Genomic DNA, 18762 nt, shown 5'->3' on the forward strand with positions numbered 1-18762 from the left:
TGGATATGAAGTTCTTTGACATTTAAGTGGATGAAAACTCAAAATTATTATTTGTGAAGTTGTTGGTACAAATTATTACAAATGTGTTATTTAGTTGTACTGTATCTATAGTTATTCAGCATTTTATGAACAGTTGCAAACGGGCAAGATGCAGGGATGACCTGTCATCCAGGAGAAGCCAAGAAAAAAGGGATGTAGGGGTGGTGAATGGGAGTGGAGTATGTGGGGATGAAATGGGTGGGAGTGGATTAATGTCTTTTGACTTTGGCTACCTCTCTTGTATGGGGGGGGGGGAAAGCCCTTGGTATATGTATGTATGCAAAGAGTCAATCAATCTATTGCCCTGGGTCTCTTCTGCAGAAGACCTGCAGCCTTGAAATAACCAGCAAATAGGTAAATGCATGTTACCTGAACAGTTACATAACCCAGGGACCAACAACAGGTACCTGCTAGTGGTGGTCATGTAAAATGGACAGATGAAAGAGTGATGTCCCTACTGCCCATCTTCAAAATCAATCAACCCCTTCACTTCCATCTAGAGATGCAGTCCCAAGGGATTTGCCGTGTCTTGCTGCATTGGGCAGGGGGCAAGGATGTCCCTTCATCCACAAGGGTGAAGGATGGGTGGTGGATGAGTCCCTTGGCTGGCTGCCTCCCATACAAGAGAAAAGAAGCCTTTTGCTATATATTAGGCCCTAACTGTATTGAATGGAGACCTGTGTACCTATATATTCTTTCTTGTTTTCTTTCCAGTTAACGATAAGATGTAAAGACATTGTAACCATGTCCAAAGAAAAGACTGCATTAGTCATTCCAAATGCTCTCCAAGTGAGTGTCGATAATGAAAAACATTTCTTCACATCTTTCACTGCCAGAGACAAGACATACCTAATGCTCTTCAGGATTTGGCAAAATGCTCTTATGGACCAGGTAAGTGGAGAGAGTAAAAATAGAAATCATGGAGATCTTTGGTGTGTAGTTCATTATTATCTTCAACTGTAAACATTGATGACTGTATGGAAAGGAGGATGACATCTATAGAAAAAGAGGAGATAGAAAGAGGATTGAAAGGTGAAAGTAAGACACCTGGGTTAGGTGGTCATCATGTGGAGTGTCTAATGAAGGGAGGAGTAGTTAAAAGGGAATGTGGTGAAATTGTATAATGATTGGACTGGAGGAGTGTATGTCTTGTTCCGCTATACAAGGGAAAATGGTATAAGTATGAAAGCACTAGTTTTAGAGGGATCAGTCTGTTTAGTGTAGCTAGTAAGGTGTATGGGAGGGCAGTAATTGAGAGGATGAATTGGCCTATCTTGCTAGAGACCCATAGGGCCACACCCCCTTGTGGAGATGGGAGGGGATTGATGTCTCTGCATCCAGGATCTGGGTCTTTTACATTTGGTACTCCTTCCTCTCCCAGTCAACATGTCGTATGGCACCCTAATAGAGAGGATTAGGAAAGGAACAGACAGAGTAATTAGGGAAAAGCATTTTGGATTTTGGAGAGGAAGTGTGTTTTTGTAACAAGATATGTAACAAGAAAATTTTGATAAGGGTTAAAGATGCTTTATTGGACTTGGAGGTTGCTAACAAGGAGTGTGTTACAAATGTATGGTATTTGGGGAAATACGTTGAGGGCACTCAGAATTATTTATGTGAGTAATGGAGTCAAAATGAATGTGGTTGAATGTTTTTTCTTATTGTTTTGGGTATATGCTTTGACTGGGTCATCTCAGTTATAAGGAGAAAAGGATCTATACATATATATTGAGAATTCATTTATTGATGGTTTTTAGTGTATGGTAGTATACTATCTGTATTTTCTTCACTAAAGATCATTTTGTTTCAATTGATGGACCCAATGTACCCATGCAAACCAGAATCTGCTAAGTTCATTATTAATCAGAAAAAATATAAATAGTACCATGATATTGAAGGAAATGAAGAAAGACATGTTCACTGTTTATTGCTCTGATTTGACTTCTAACAGATGATTCAGAAAGTGCAGGAAATTAGACAAAGAATAGCATGATAAGTATGGACAAAGTTCTTAACAAAAGTGTTTTCTCATCCTTTTAACCAGCAAATGAGTCCGACAGAACTGTGGCAGTGGGTCCATTCTTGTTATGGTGATGAACTCGGTCTCACAAGTGACGATGATGACTATGTTGCACCTTCCACAGAAGATGACACAAAAAATATGTCTTGTACTGATCGGGAATCTGTTACAATGACTGCACCTATGAAGATGTACAATGTAGACTCAACTGAGGTAAGTAGAATGATCTTTCTCTCTCTCTCTCTTTTTTTTTTCTTCTTCTTCTTCTTCTCTGTGTCTGTCTGTCTGTCTTCCTTAGAGAGGGACTGCCTCAGGAGCATAGACATAGAAGCGAAGAAGCAGATTTATGAAGCAATTGTACTGAAAATAAAGAGGTGAATTGTTGCCATGGTAAGAAAAATTACAGTGGTACCACAATCTCAAGAAAAGAGTTGCTATTTATTGGCATGTAGCAAAGTATTGTATACTATATATCCTTATGTACATATTTGCAAGGAAATTTGTATATATTTCCCATTGTATAGGATGTTGACTGCAGAAATTTTATGGAGTCAAAAGTTGGATAAAGAGTACTTAAGTACTGTGTTGTTATTGCGTGTGGTTTGACTGTTACCTTCCAGGATAGTAAGAGAAAAATGTCCCCTTGGCATGTGAGTATATAGAAATAAAACTTGGAGGGAATAATAATGCAACGAGAGGAAAAAGTTTGAATCAGATCATGGACAGGAATTTAGAACTTCTGGACCACATAAACATCATTGTAAAAGATAATACATTTCTGGTGGGCTAATGTGAAGATTGTGCTTAAACAGATGGATGTAGATATTGTGAGACTTCATAATAATGTGGGCAAAGACATATAAATGCAAACAGCCCAACACATGAGAACTACTTACATGTGCTATGGTAGTATATGCCCCACATAGAATTGGTGTCTTACAATTGGAGAGGGTTCAAATAGGTACTATGAAACAGGTATTGAATACAGAATTTGTTATATGTAGAGAATAGAAGGACGATGTTAGTGAGGGGGAAAGGGTCAACATGATCACAATCTAAGAATGCCACCAACGCAAAGTTTGTGCAGAATTACATGTATTTATTTGTTAACTACTTCAGTCTGGCGACACTGCTTCTGACCCAGGGCAGTGGACAAGGTGCAGGGATGACCCGTCATCCAGGAGGTGCTAAGATAAGAGGGAGGGTGGAGGGGTGTGGAGTGTATTCAGGGATGGAATGGGTGGGAATGATTTTATGCCTTTTCCTTTTTGGCTACCTCCCTTGTAAGGGGGAAAAAGCCTTGGTATATGTATGTATGTATGTACTTCAGTATGATGGTGCTTACATAGGTGTCATAAAGCACGAGTACATGAGGATGCCAGCATCGGCATCCTGATTATATATATATTTTGCAGTTGTACATGAGTTACCCCAGGATTCTGTGAACTGGTTTGATCATGTTTTCTGTGTTTATTATTACTCAGAGTAAAAGAGAATGAGTAATACATTAGCGACTTTATTTTATAATGGGAGTAGTGTGATGGAAATTACATATGACAGCTGATGCTGCACAAGAGATTTTGACTTGTACTGAAGTGGTTAATATATAAACATAAGGGCAGAGTTCAGGTAATTTAAGAAATTAGATTGAATGAATGTTGAGAAATTTTGTTGCGTAATTAGGACACTAGATTTGAGGCATAGCTTAATGCAGAAGTAAGATAAGTCCAGGCATTACAAATATTGAAATGATGAAATGCTGTTTAGGAAGCATGGTATTATGAAGGTACTGGCAATATTACATGGATGTACACAAGTACACACAGAAGCATCCACATGCTCTCAGAAAAATGCACACATATACGTGTGCAAGCACAGCAAGCAAACTGGTAAATCATTCCTGACATTGCTCCAATCGTCCTTGAGAGAGAGTGGTTCATCATCTACCTTATAAAATATGAATGGCACAAAAGCAATTGAGATTTGTTCTCATCCTACTCTAGATTTTGTTATAAATATCAAATCAACTTAATATGGAGGTGAAAGTGGATCATGACCAACCCAAATGTGGTTTTGAATCTTAAGGTATTGATCACAACAAAATTTGTGAAGTAACTGATGAGAGGGTAAAACATGTGCAATATTAATTGTTTAGTGAGCCATATTCTAGAATACATGGTAATTGCATACTGTCTTAATCTTGTTGTAAGAGAACAATAATGATAGCTTATTTATATTCATTGGCATAAGTCCACTCCCACCCATTTCATCTCCACACACTCCACTCCCATCACCACCCTCCCCCCCTTTTTCTTGGTTCCTCCTGGATGACAAGTCATCCCTGCATCTCGTCCACTGCCCTGGATCAGAAGCAATGCACCAAGGCTGCTTCATTTAATCGACGACCCTCCCCCCCCTTGCAGAAAAAGAGAAGATGGGGAGAAATCCCATTGGACTGCATCAAAATATTCACACATACCCCTAACCCCTGCATCCCCAACCCACTCCCTTCCATGCATCACAGCATCATCCATACACAACTATTCTCCACTCACCCCTATCTTCTGTCATCTTCCTTCCTTCAACAGACTTCCTCCTCTTTCTCAACACCCCTTTTACCCCATCTATTCATCTCATCCTTGGTCACCCCCTTGTGTTCACCCCATCCATCTCTACTTTGTACACAAGTGAACAATAAGTTTTTTAAATCAGCGAATTTTGTTTTCATGTTCTTCAGTATGTCATCCAAAATTACACCAAATATTCTCGCTCTCTATGAATTGAAGTTTTCGTACGAGATTTTGATTCGGTTATTTTTTCTGCAACATTCTTCATACTTTAGTACAAATCCTCAAAATTTTTGTGCAGATCCTCAAGTAAATTTATTGTTCCATTAATTCTCTCAATGCAGTATGGAATATCAATAATTTTGATTTGTAAGATATTGAAAAGAGTGTCAGTTTTAATAAAAATTTCATCATTAACCATCATATGTAGTCTTTTGTTAGCCACTCATAAAACCCATTGCTTCTCACTAAAGTATCTGGATCCCAAAACATGGATTATTGTTCATATTATTGAAGAGTTTGCAAAGGTCACCATGGTATTGTAAAATGGGATTAGTTTTGAATTTGAACTCCATCTCGTTGGTACTGCCTTTGGAATGCGTTTTCTCTCTATCTCGTCAAGAAATTGCGTTCGTTTAGTAGTGCTGGAAGAAATATGCAAGTGCCTTACTGGTCTTGAGAAGCTTGTACATTCAGATATGAAGTTTGCAGAGATTGAACAAAATTTGGTAAATTTTCGAAAATGCACGCCTACGCGATATAGCATTAGAAAATTAAATATGATTTTTGTAAATTATAATACATCCACGTAATATATATTTTTTCTTGTCGGAAATTAATAACAGAAAAAGTTGATAAAAGCAATACAATTACGAAAGAAGCCGCTGGGGGCTGATTGAGACGCCATTTTTGTTTTGATAGATGCGGTGGTCGAAAAAATCAAAACATGATAAATTGATCTATGCTAACCTAACCTGCATTTAGTAATGCGACACCTGTAATTCTATAGGTCATCAGGGTCGTTGTCGTAGTCAGGAATGTTTACGGCCTGTTTTGATATCCGATCGGACTGCGGGGTGTACAGTTGTATAGTTTTAAGAAACACATGAATCTCAGTGCGGTAGTACTGTAAATATGTACCGTGCGTGCGAGGTACTGAAAGCGTATTCTAGATCCTATGGTCACAGTTTCTTTTGGTAGTGCATTTGCTTTTAGCGGGACTGGACAACACGGCGTCTCGATCCTATGAATGCAGCTTCGTTCTGTAGTGTATTTTTTTTATTATTGATTTCCTCCAAGAAAAACGTACATTACGTTGATGTATATTAATTTACAAATTTATTTTTTTATTTTCTAATACTACATCGCGTAGTTGTACACTTCCGAAAAATACCCAAATTGTAATTCATAAGCATAGCAGTAATTAAAGCTGCAGATGCCTTTTCTGTGTAACTTGAATACCATTTAAAATGGGATACCATCACCATTTGCCCATCATCTGTGCTACAAGCTTCTCAACACAGCCATATTTATCCAAATTATTAAATATACACTCAGTTACACCTCCAACAGTTGTCCTGAATGACAAATCCTATAGCGACTTCTTTGATATCCGAGTACATCAGTTTAAAATGTTAAAATAACTTTTGTCTTAGGTCTACCATTTTTATAAGTTGCTTCTTCTTTCTTCTTAAGGTAGTTTTGAAAATGTCTTAAGATATTCACTATTCTTTGCTGGATAGGGGAAAATGTAGAAAAATTGAAATGAGGTAAAACTGAAAAAAGAAAACAGTCAAAATACGTCACCCAACGGAAGATGCCAAGCTACTGAGTCGAAAGCAGATTTGCTTCTGCCTCCATTGTACGTACAGAAAACGGTGTTGAAGGGTTATATGCAGCTCGTGGACTGCACCACTACTATGCGTAGCTTACATACTTAGATTTAAAAGCAGGGCCGAATTATGCCTACCTATATTCCATTCCAAGTAATTACACTATTTATGCCGTGCAACTCGGTACAGTTGGTAGCCCTGCAGACTCACCGCCGCGATTGGCGCCATTTTTCATACCCTATTATAGCTAATATGTAGTTGTTTAATAAGTATTTTTGCTCTCTGGTTGATAGTGTAAATTATATAATCAACAACCGTACTATTCTATTCTACGTAGCCTACTTATATGTCTATTTTTCTTATCCTTTTAGTACACTCAAATAATCTACGTACGGTCTTCACAGATTATATTGATATATTCATATTACATTAAAATCGTTAAAAAAAGCCTCGGGTAAGAATGATGGTAAACGAATAATATAAATTAAATGATGAATAAATTGGAAGGAAGAGGATAGTAACCTTCATTATAATGTTAGATTGTGCATTTTTCTCACTGAAGAATAATGTAGCCACTGATTTATTTTATACAGGTAGGCACTGCGTACCTTCCGTTAGACGGCACGTCCCTGATACATACATTCAGTGGAACCTCAATTTACTAGTTTAATTCGTTCCGTGACGGAGCTCATAACTCGAATTACACGTATGTCGAATAAATTTTCTCTAATGAAATTAATTGAAATGTTTTTTAATCCGTTTTGGACCCCCGAAAACCACGGGAAATGAAGAAGAAAAATGTACTCGTAAGTAGGTATTAGTGACTTTACTTTGCAATTATACAAAAATTTCAGAATGAATTTTTTTAAAAGCATAGGGGCACAGGTGACGTAAAAGTTAGTTTTGTGGAGAATAAGCAGTCGTAAAGGCCACTACGAACTGTATTTGAATTTAAGAGCAAGCGATGGCACGCTTGAGTTTAAGTAAATCTTGGTTCTCTCAATTATGGTACAACATTGCCCTCGCAACGGGATCGCACAGGGGTGATGGCGTTCATTCGAAATCTTATCTGACGCACTTGCTAACGCGCATGTCTGTCTAGCTATCGAGTGAGGCATGGGATGCTGGGCAGATGCTACGGCGTTTACTGTGGCGTCCACTACGCCAGCTATCGCAAGGTCTAAATATACAGGTCAGACCGTTTACATTCTTCTGCGCAGCTTCTGACGTCATTTGGCTGAGTCCATTTTCTCTTTGTGATACACTGAAGAAAACTGTGAAACGCCAAGGAAGACAGGAACTATAATATTTTATATATATATATATTATATATTCATATATATAGACAGGAACTATAATATTTTATATATATTTATATATATATTTTATATAATATTTGTCAGAATATAACTAATTGCGTGGAGCTGTGCGAGCGAAGGCGACGTCATTTTCGAACGACGGACCAGCTTCAACTGACAGCTATAGGACCCGCTAACCCCACTTTGAACAGCCAGGTGACGTTCACGGGCCCGCTGCGCCAACTCCCTCGAAATTCGGTCGGAAGTGGTTAGACCTTATATTCTTAGATCTTGAGCTATCGATGGGGTATCAGAAGCCGGAGCGTAACCCAAATTTTTGCTCGCTACTCGAAACAAAAAACCGGCTGAGAGACAGCTCGTATCTCGAAAAATTCGTGAATTGGGACACGCAAAAGTCGAGGTTCCACTATATACATATATATATATATATATATATATATATATATTTATGTATGTATTTGTACAACACTGAATGGGTCCCAGTGATTAGAGATACATTTTAACAACCACAATGCACTTTAATTCTAAGCCATCAAAGGCCAGCATGCTTGAAATTGAAATGTGGTACTGCCCAGGACTCGAACCGGGCATCCTCATGACAAGTGCGACAGTGACTTTCCAACTAGGCCATCAAGAGAGATATAAGCTAAGCGCATTATTTCTTATATATTTGTATGCTCGAGTTACATACACATATATGAAATTTTTGCGCTCAACCCATCTCCACTATGATAGTACAATTGGAAGTATACGAACGCGGGAAAGTATTTGTACAACACTGAATGGGTCCCAGTGATTAGAGATACATTTTAACAACCACAATGCACTTTAATTCTAAGCCATCAAAGGCCAGCATGCTTGAAATTGAAATGTGGTACTACCCAGGACTCGAACCGGGCAACCTCATGATGGCCTAGTTGGAAAGTCACTATCGCACTTGTCATGAGGTTGCTCGGTTCGAGTCCTGGGCAGTACCGATATATTTGCACAGTGTAATTTGTTCACTCTTTTCAAAGATTACCTGTAAGTAGAAATATATCAAAATAAACACAATGTAGGGACGGAGCCTTTATTAATACGATGTTTTGCTTGTTACAGCTTTATCAAGTACAGTAAGCCCTCGTTATACGGTGCATATGCATTCCTGAAAACCTTACCGTAAATTGAAATTACCGTATACGGAGGGTAGTAATTACCAAATACCGTAACTGAATTTACCGGATAAAAAATTACCGTGTAAGGAGGACTCATTATACATAGTCGTGGTACACATAACTGAGAATAAATAGAAAGGTCTGGGGGAAAGTGGGGGAGGTCATTGGAGCATAGAAAAGGTTGAAGAGGAGAGGGAGCAATTGTCAGTATGCAGGTCATTTGTTCACATTAACAAATGTGAAAGAGGGAAGAAACGAGGTGGAGGTTATTTGTCCACTGATGATGGACAAAAGTTATGAGAGGAAAAAGGTGTGGAGGGCAACTAGGGATAGCTTTCTAATATCTTGTTTACAATTGGAAGCAAAGGAATATGATAGTTTGGATTGTTGGGGGTATCTGTAATAAGGTAAATACCATTTGTAGAGTATCGTATGTACGGTAGTAGTTGTAGCTGTAATAAAAATTCACAGACTAGTTTTACACAACAACGTACAGTGCGTGTCTTGTTTTTAGGTAATTTTTAGGATCACTGTTTTTGTATGTAGCCTTTAGGATAACCCCCCTCCCCTCCCCTTTCTTTATCCTTGAAGAGTCGTCACGTATGCCGAAATATACGACTACTGTTGGCATTCTGTTGTACTTGCTTCCTCCTGCAGAGCAAAAGGCTTAAACCCATCCCGGTTGACACAAAACCAATTTTGCTTTGGTTCGGGATGGGGTTGGCAACTGCCCAACATTTTTCTGTTGGTCCCAAACTGGCCACCTGTCCTCATCGAGATGGTGGTTTTGTTGTTGCTGTTGCTGCTGATGGTGGTGGTGGTGATAGTAATGTGTGGTTGTAGTGCTGGTGCTGATGGTAGTGTGTAGTTGTAGTGGTGGTGGTGATAGTAGTGTGTGGTTTTAGTGGTGGCGGTGGTGATGATAGTAGTATGTGGTTGTAGTGGTAGTGATAGTATATGGTTGTAGTGAGACTATTGCGGTTGTGGCGGAGATGGTGGTGGTAGTGGTGATGGTGGTGATAGTGGTGATAGTAGTGTGTAGTGGTAGCGATAGTATGTGGTTGTAGTGAGACTAGTGTGGTTGTGGCGGAGATGGTGGTGGTAGTAGTGTGGGTATTGAGGGGAGTAGAATAAATAGGGGCTTATTCATGCACAGTCATCGTGACAGTCTCAAGGTTTATAATTCATGCAACAGTAAATATAATTGTCTCTTTTTCCTCCTCTTCCTGACCATTCTATTATTTTCCTCCTCATCACTGCAATAACGTTCTTTGATGAAACATTTTAACGCCTGAATATATCATTCAGCAGAGGGCAGGACCTCTGTGGCGGCCATTTTCCATTCTTGTTTATTGTGACTTTCGTCAAGCGATTTTATTGAGCCGAGGGATGTGAAACTGACAATTATTTTATGTTATTATTTGTCTGTTTGTTTATTATTGTTTGCTTGATTTTCATTTATTATTTATCTGCCAATTTATTATTTACTATTCACCTGTTTGTTCATTATTTAACTGTACCTATGTATTTATATGTTATTATTTGTCTGTTTATTATTATTTGCTTGATTTTCATTTATTATTTATCTTCCAATTTATTATTTACTATTCACCTGTTTGTTTATTATTTAACTCTATTTATTTTATTATTTATATTATTTTTATTCATGTATTTATCATTATTATAATTTTTTCGCATCCAACCTATTTATGGACCAAAAGGTCTCCTGTCGACATGCTCATCTTTTGTAATCCTCTGAAATTAACGTATATGCAATAACTCTTATCCTGTCAATAGTTGACTCTTATGCTTATTCTGGTTCTCGCAAGGTGATTTTATTCGGTTGTTGGAAACCTCTGAAGACATCGGGGGATTAAGGCTTAGACCACTAAGACGGTTTACGGGAACGACATAGCCAACAAGGTTAATCTCACGGAAGGCTTAGGTAAAAGGTGTCAAACACGCAGCCCGTCACACTCGTATATGCGGCCCGTAGCACATTTAATGTTCAGTCTTACAAACTGTTTGACTTATGTTTATATGATTAATTAACCCGGCCTTTCGTCTTTTACAATTATCACTTGTAGTTACAAGTCACATGGCTCTCTGTCTTTTTACCTCAGACGTATTTATCTTGTTTCGAATAATTGCCATTTCGTCGCGTCGACTCCTTACTGCATGTATTAAACGGCCTATCCCTTCCTCAGAATAGTGGCTTCTCAATACTACCCCACTTTGGTATAATTGGATGGCGTCACTATTTTTTCCTCGTCTTCCTTTTCTCTTCTTCCTCTTTCTCTTCTTCCTCTTCCTCTTCTCCTGTTCCTGTTCCTCTTCTCCTGTTCCTCTTCCTCTTCTCCTCCTCTTCCTCTTCTCTTCCTCTTCCTCTTTCTCTTCTCCTCTTCATCTTCTCTTCCTCTTACCCTTTATCTTCTCCTCATCCTCTTCTCCTTCCTCTTCTCTTCTTCCTCTTCCTCTTCTTCCTCTTCTCCTCCTATTCCTCCTCCTTTCTGTCATCACCTACCTGTACACTCGGGTGACTCCCTTGGCAGGTTTTCTTGATGGATCACCGTAGCTGATCTTGTGCAAGTCGTGCAGGTCGCAATTTACGGGGGAAAAAAAATCAAACATCCTTCAACACGATGATGCACTTGAAACAGATAATTCAGTTAAAACGAAGGTATCACGTTGCTTTCTTCAGCTCTGTGGCTAAAAATAGGTGCTGATGGGCGGGGCGGGGGAGGGGGTTCCCGTCTGAAGGGTGGTTGCGATTTGATTGAGGCCCTCCCCACCCACAGGTTAAAACCTGAAATTATCCCTCTTCCCCGTCCCCATCAGTTGCATGAAATCGTCAGTCTTTTGTATTGTTGAAATGTATAAAGTACGTTAGTGTGTTGAAGAGTTACCAGGTTTTGTCAAGGAAATAAAAACGAGAGAGAGAGGGGGGGGAGGGAGGAGAATAAAAATAATCCATTACTATGGGAGTGTGATGCCCTTCAAGTGGACTTCACAGATGATTCCAACTGAGAACCACGAAGGGGATTATCTCGCGGAGGCCCCAGATGCTCGCCCCTTTGAGGCCGGCTGGGTGGGTGGATGGGTGAGTTCCGTGTTGATGGAAACCCGGATGGGTGGAGGACATCAGGTGAAGTGCCGAGGGCGGGGTGGGGGAGAGGAGTGGGTGTGGATGTGGAAACCAGGTACGCAGCTCGAGCCCGGTGGTGGTGGTGGTGGTGGTGGTGGTGGTGGTGGTGGTGGTGGTGGTGGTGGTGGCGGTGGTGGCGGTGGTGGTGGTGGTGGTGGTGGTGGTGGTTGTTGTTGTTGTAGGGATCGGTGTTGCCACAGAGATGGCGAGAATCTTGGTGCTCTTGCACGGAACGCCTGTACCGGTTGTTGGGCATTGGTTATATCGGCGGAGGGTTTCTGTTCTTGTTGCTGGTGTAGTGGAGGTTGGGGGATAAGGGTTAGAAAGGGCGTGTTCTGATGGAACGATATGTTGAAAGTTATGGGTTTTATATAAAAGCATAGAAAACACTTTCAGTTTATTAAAAAACAACACAAGGTGCATAATAACAAATATTTATATTTCAACACGATAATTGCGAGTTTAGTGCTGGGGGATTGTCTTAGTGATAAAGGCCAACCCCCTTCCCCAATACCTGACCTAAGTATTAGGGTTTCCTTATCCCAGTGATTAGGGAAACAGTTCACTTGATCCTCAAAGTTAGTGGAGAAGGACGAGTTCGGCAGTTGGGATTAAGCGAAAAGAAGGGGAAAATTGTTAGCCATACTTTTGTTGAGATCTGTTGAAAATGTATCAGAGTGCACAGATCGGTCAAGAAATAAAATGGCTTTGTATGTGTGTGTGTATATATATATATATATATATATATATATATATATATATATATATGTATGTATATATAATGTGATGAGTTGCATGTTAGGAACGTTGCTGCTTATGGTGATGATGAAGACGAATGTGATGGTATGAGAGTGGTGAGCTTGGTACAAAATGTGTTACTTGAGTGCCACTAAAGGATTTGGCACTGAGGATGGTGTTGGTTTTATGTATAGGTTTGGTGCTAATGTTGTTTGTGTCGCTGTTAGTGATGGTGATGTTGCTTCATGGCTGTGTTATTAATTATGATAAGGTGTTAGGGAATTTGCTGGTGAAATTATATATATTGGGGTTAGTGTTGAAGATGATTTGTGATAATGTCACTGGTGGTAATGAGTTCTTGTGGTGGCGGTGGTAGTGGTGGTGGTAGTGGTGGTGGTGGTGACGATCTGACGTAAGCGGAGGGCAAGAGACAGCAAGGACACGTGTACTTGAGGGCCCACACAGGCATCTGCTGGCACCCGATGAGTGTAAGTGCCAGACGCTAACCACTGCCAATGCTATTTGGCTCCACGCGATCTCCCCCTCCCCTCCATATTCCCCCTCTTCCCTCGTCCATGTTAGCCCCCTTTGCTACCGAATGAGGGGGAGGGAAGCTGAATGATATAGCCTAACGGTAGGCAGAATAAAGACAGCAAGTAGCTTTCGGTACAGAAGGATTTGGGCAATGTAGATCTAACATTAACGTTACCGAGAGGTTACCATACATATGACTAGAATAGCCAGGCCTTAGCCAGAATGAAGCGATGAATGATCGCCACCCACCTCCCTAGATGTAAACAAGATAATTTAATTTCGGCCAGAATAAAATATACAAAATGTACCACAAACTGTTGGCACGGAGAGCCTATCCAGTCACCCCCCTACATACACACACGACTGAATAAAATCGTCTGGCGCCTAGGAGGATACAATCTAAAGGTATGGCAGACTGAAAGGAATTAACTCCTTTCGCCGGAGCGGGGGCACCACGTGTGTGAATAAAATCGCCTGACGGCAGCCAGGGGTGATGGGAAAAGAGGTCCACGGGAGGGGCTACTTGTGAATGTATTTAACCCCACAAGGGAACAGAGGAGGCGTTAGACAGAATGAAATATATGAAGTCAACACGGTGACGTACTTTCATTGATTTTATTCTGGCTAAGAACAGGGAGACTCCCTTCTCATCCCCACCCCACCCCACCTCACCCTACCCCTTCCCCACTCCCCCCCCTCTTTTCCCCTCTTCCACTCCCTACCCAGCCCTTCTTTTCTCTTCCCACCCCTCTTCCGCCCCTCATCACCCTCCTCACTTTTACCCTTCCCGTCGTCCTCATCCCTCCTATTTCCCCTCTCATCTCCCTTATTTCCCCTCTCCTCCCCCTTATTTCCCCTCTCCTCCCCAATATCTCTTTACCCTTCCGATCGCTCTCATCCACCTTTTCACTCCCACCTCCCCCTCCCCTCCCAATCCCTCTTTACCCTCCACATCCTTTTTATCCCCCTTTTCCCCTCTTCTCCTCCCTTCCCCTCTCACCGTCGTTTTCCCTCCCACCTCCCTCTTCTCCTGTCACCTCCCTTTTCCTTCCCACTTCCCCCTTCCCTCCCACCCTCCCCTTCCCTCCCACCTTCCCCTTCCCTCCCACCTCCCTATTCCTTCCATCCCCTCTTCTCCTCTCACCTCCCTCTTCCTTCCCACTTCTCCCTCCTCCCTCCCACTTTTCCCTTCCCTCCCACTTTTCCCTTCCCCCCACCTCCTCCATCTCTTCCACCTCCCTCTCCCCTTCCCTTCCCACTGCACTATGTCGCGCGATGTCGTGGATGGGGGATTAGGAGGAGGAGGAGGAGGCGAAGGTTGCAGAAGCCCTGGGCGAGCTCGTTCCTTAGGACGGCGTCCGTTTTGACTTGAATAAGAGCACTTGGCGCTAACCAGAACAAAATATATAGATAATTTTTTTTTTATTCCTCCTCTTCCACCACCACCACCCACCCAACCACCTTCGTCGGTAATCCTAAGATGCTTATGTCTTTCAGGATGATTAGCTCGTTCAATACAGTAGCTGCCAATGTATTTCGTTTCTGTCATGTTGTTTTATGCAACTGGGAGAGGGGGACGGTATGGGGGCCTGACTTGGTCCTCAGTGGGGTCTCGACCCATCAAGGCCTCTCAATCTGGGGCCCTTCGCATGTACACATCAAAAACACCCGTCACCGTATTGAAGAGGTCGATGGTGACCTCGTTGAGCAGCGTCGTCTGACCTCGTAAGAGTGGGGGATGTCGCCGAATTGAAGGTGACAGTGTGCCATCTTCGTCGGTGGGCCTCGTTAATGTCCTCTTTTTGTTAATGTTTTTTTTTTTTTTTTTTTTTTTTTTTTTTTTTTTGAGGGGTGTCACACTTGTCTCTGGCTGTAATTGAGGTCTTAGGGTCATCCGAGTGGGTGGGGGGAGGATGGCCGAGGAGGAGGAGGAGGAGGCGGAGGCGGAGGCTCAGTGCCACGCGTCCCTCGGCACACGCACACACACACACACACTCTGAGGGGTCCATCATCAACCCGGTTTATCTCGAGTTATCTTTACTCCCTGTATCTGACCTCACTTCTCGTCTCTTCTCTTCTTTTCTTCTCGCCTCCATTCTTCTTTCGGTCCAGACTCCTCTCTCTTCCTCCTCCTTCCTCTTCCTCTTTCTCCTCCTCTTCCTCCTCCTCTTTCTCCTCCTCCTTCCCTCCTCCTCTGCCACCTTCTCCACTCCTTTTTTCTCCCTCTTCTCTTTCACCACTTCCTCTTCCTCCTCTTCCTGTTCGACCTTTGCCTCTTTATCCTCATCTTCCCCCTTCCCCTTCTTCCTCGTCCTTCCTTATCGTCCTCCTCTTCTTCCTCCTCATCTTTGCCACCCAACTAAGAGGACAGGCCCACACGGACAGAGAAAAGTCCACCCATTCTTCTTCTTCCCAGAGAGACCTACAGGAGGCCCCCGAAGGATCCGCCGTCAGCTACTGTGGGTTGGAGTGGCGGACTTATACTTAGTGAAACTCGAGGCAACAGTTAGTATGATTTAGTGCGGGGTACTGCCCTCAAGCGATTAAAATCGCCTGACGTTAGCAAAAAAAAAAAAATCTGACCGAAGAGATTGGATGACCAACTTTCTCCTTTCTCTCCCCCCCCCCCACATTCTCCCAGTCTCCTTCCTTCCCCCTTCCTCCTTCTCTTCCCTCGCTCTCTCCTACCCTCCTCCTTCCCTCCCCTCTCTCTCCTACCCTCCCCCCTCTCTTCTTCCTTCTCCCTCTCTCTCTCCTTCCCTCCTCCCCTCTCTTCTTCCCTCTCCCTCTCTCTATCTCTTTCCTCTCTCTCCTCTTTCCTCTCTTCTATCTGACTCTCCTCTCTCTCCCTCTCTCTCCTCCCTTTCTTCTCTTCCATCTCTCACTCTCTCACTCTCCTCTCTCTCCCTCTCTCTCCTATCTTTCCTCTCTTCTATCTCTCCCTCTCCTCTCCCTCTCTCTCTTCTCCATCTCTCTCCTCTCCCTCTCTCTCCTCTCGCTCTCTCTCTCCTCTTCCTCTCTCTCTTTCTTCTCCTCTCTCCCCCCCTCTCTCTCTCTCCTCTTCCTCTCTCTCTCTCCTCTTCCTCTCTCTCTTTCTTCCCCTCTCCCCCCTCTCTCTCACTCGCTCTCTCTCTCTCTCTCTCTCTCCCTCTCCCTTCCTCTCTCTCCTCTCCCTTCCTTCCTCTCTCTCCTCTCCCTCCCTTCCTCTCTCTCCTCTCCCTTTCTCTCCACTCTCCTTTCTCCTCTCTCTTTGTCTGTCAGTCTACCTATTTTCAGCGTCTCATTAACATTCGTATTTCTCCATTGTCGTATTTTTTTCCCTTTACCCTCGTCTTTTATGCCCTCACGTTGCACTGATTGCCCTTCTATTTCTTGACAATGCCTACATTTGAATTCCTCTTCTGTTTCTTCATAAGTTTCACTTAAATTCATATTTGTGTTTCTCAGTTTCTGCTTCGTCTTACCGAAATCCGTCGCACATTTTCCCTCTCCTTGCGCATTCCCTCCTCCTCTTCTTTCCCTCTTTTTCTCTCTTTTTCTCTCTTTTTCCCACAAACGACCTCCCTGAGGAGTTCGTTCCCCATCCCAGTGTCCCTTTCTCCTCACTCCTCCCCTTTCCTCCCGCCTCCTCCCTCCTCCCTCCTCCTGCCCTCTCCTCCACCTGCATTTCTTCCTCCATTTCCTCCGTTGTACGAATCTCTAGGCGACCCAGGCGGATCAGGTTGCACGTCGGGATGACTGCTGAGCGCTGTAACGAAGTCACAAGTTCGAGATTTCACGAGCTCCTCTTTCGTTCTCGCAAGTACGGTGGCCAAGGTTCGAACCTCCTCCACACGTGCTATCCGAGCACTTAGGGCAAAGGTGTCTTATGAGGGAGGTGGCTAGGGTTTGGTCTCAGTGAAGAGCTTCCTGGTGTAAGCTATCATAAGGTCACCTGACGCCAAATCCGATCATACGGGGTGGTGGAGTGACTGAACACGATCTGATGTCTAATCATCCTATTTCACTTTTCGCCCACTGCCCAACGTCCCACAAACTCCCTACTCACTCCTTATACTCCCCAATCTCCCCTTCATATCTCCTTCCCAGCTGGCCCATACACCTCATACGTGTCCAGCCTTCCCTCCTTCCCCACCCTCCCACTCCCTCCCTCATCGTCTTACTCCCTATTCTTCTCATCTCCCCCGGCGTAACTCCCACTCCCAACTGCCTTCTGAACTCCCACTTTTCCTTAAAGTCTTAAACCATTCCTCGCATATCACATCAATCCTCTCTCTCTCTCTCTCTCTCTCTCTCTCTCTCTCTCTCTCTCTCTCTCTCTCCTCTCACCCCTACGGACCAGAGGCACGCAGTATTATTATGATGAAGACGTACCTCCGTTCAAAGAAGAATGGGGATCACTTAACTTCCGCTGTCCTTCCGTTCTGCCACTTTTTTTTAATTCCAACTTTATTATGTCCGTAATTTAACTTCGTTGTGATATTGTCCCCAAGGAAAGAAGCGCTGGTTATTGCCGACGAAGTATATACATGAAATTTACCTTGGCTATCATATCTCCACCTTATCTCCTACCTTCTCCTCTTTATCTCGCCCCTTCTTATCTCCTCACATTCCTTATCTCCTACTCGAGATCTCCCTGGTTCCCTCCCCACCTTCCCCCTCCCCCCGTTCCTCTCCTCTCTCCCTGAATCCAGAGGCACTGGAAAACAACGGACAATCAGACGAGCGGGTGCACTGTTATTGAATATGTAAAATGCGAACTCAAAAGTGGTACAACCCAGAAAGAGATGCAATTTTGGCCCAACTATGTAAACCTTTTGAACTCTGCGGTCGGTTAGTTGGTCGGATAGTTGGTCGGTTAATCGATCGGTTTCATCGCCGAATCATACTTTAGTTGCGCCATGGTGGCCAGTCAGCGTCAGAGGAATTTATTTGAATATTTAATGTACCACGCACTACATGTGGGACATCCTTCTTCCTCTACGGCCCAGAGTGACGCAGCACTCTTGTGATTGTAGACTTATGTCCACTCAAAGAAGAGTGCTGGTCATTATTGACTTCTGTTCTATCGCTCCTTTCGACCGCTGCCCTCATCAAATCTCGCCTTTACCAACTTTTGCTTCTTACGCGCGATAATGCCCCCAGGGGAAGAAGCTCTGGTTATCAGTGACGAGATACAATATTTTCCTCCTTCCTTCTTCCTCCTCCCTCTCTCCTCCTCCTTCTCCTCCTCCTCCCCCCCTATTTTTCCTCTTCCGTTCTCATTTCGGTTTTTATTTTCCCTATTCGTTTCCCTATTTCCTCCTTGTCATTCACCTTTTTCCTTCCTTCTTGTTCCACCATTTTAATCACTTCTCTTCTTATTCTCGTGATCCTCCTCTTCTTCCCCTTTTGCCTTCCACTTTTACCCTTCT

General features: G+C 42.8%; 1 protein-coding gene across 5 annotated transcripts in view; it reads left to right on the forward strand.

Annotated features, from left to right (window-relative positions):
• Nucleotides 1–18762, forward strand: part of LOC143018935 (protein Aster-B-like) — a 146636-nt gene that overhangs the window by 84604 nt on the left and 43270 nt on the right. For all 5 annotated transcript variants that reach the window (XM_076174529.1, XM_076174528.1, XM_076174532.1 and 2 more), the window contains exons 7-8: nucleotides 754–930; nucleotides 2084–2272. In XM_076174529.1, coding sequence (XP_076030644.1) covers nucleotides 754–930; nucleotides 2084–2272 — 366 coding nt within the window. The remainder of the gene's footprint in view (nucleotides 1–753; nucleotides 931–2083; nucleotides 2273–18762) is intronic.

The sequence above is a fragment of the Oratosquilla oratoria genome, chromosome 36 (assembly GCF_046742065.1).
Source record: "Oratosquilla oratoria isolate Oo_2021 chromosome 36, ASM4674206v1, whole genome shotgun sequence".
NCBI classification, from domain to species: Eukaryota; Metazoa; Arthropoda; class Malacostraca; order Stomatopoda; family Squillidae; genus Oratosquilla; species Oratosquilla oratoria.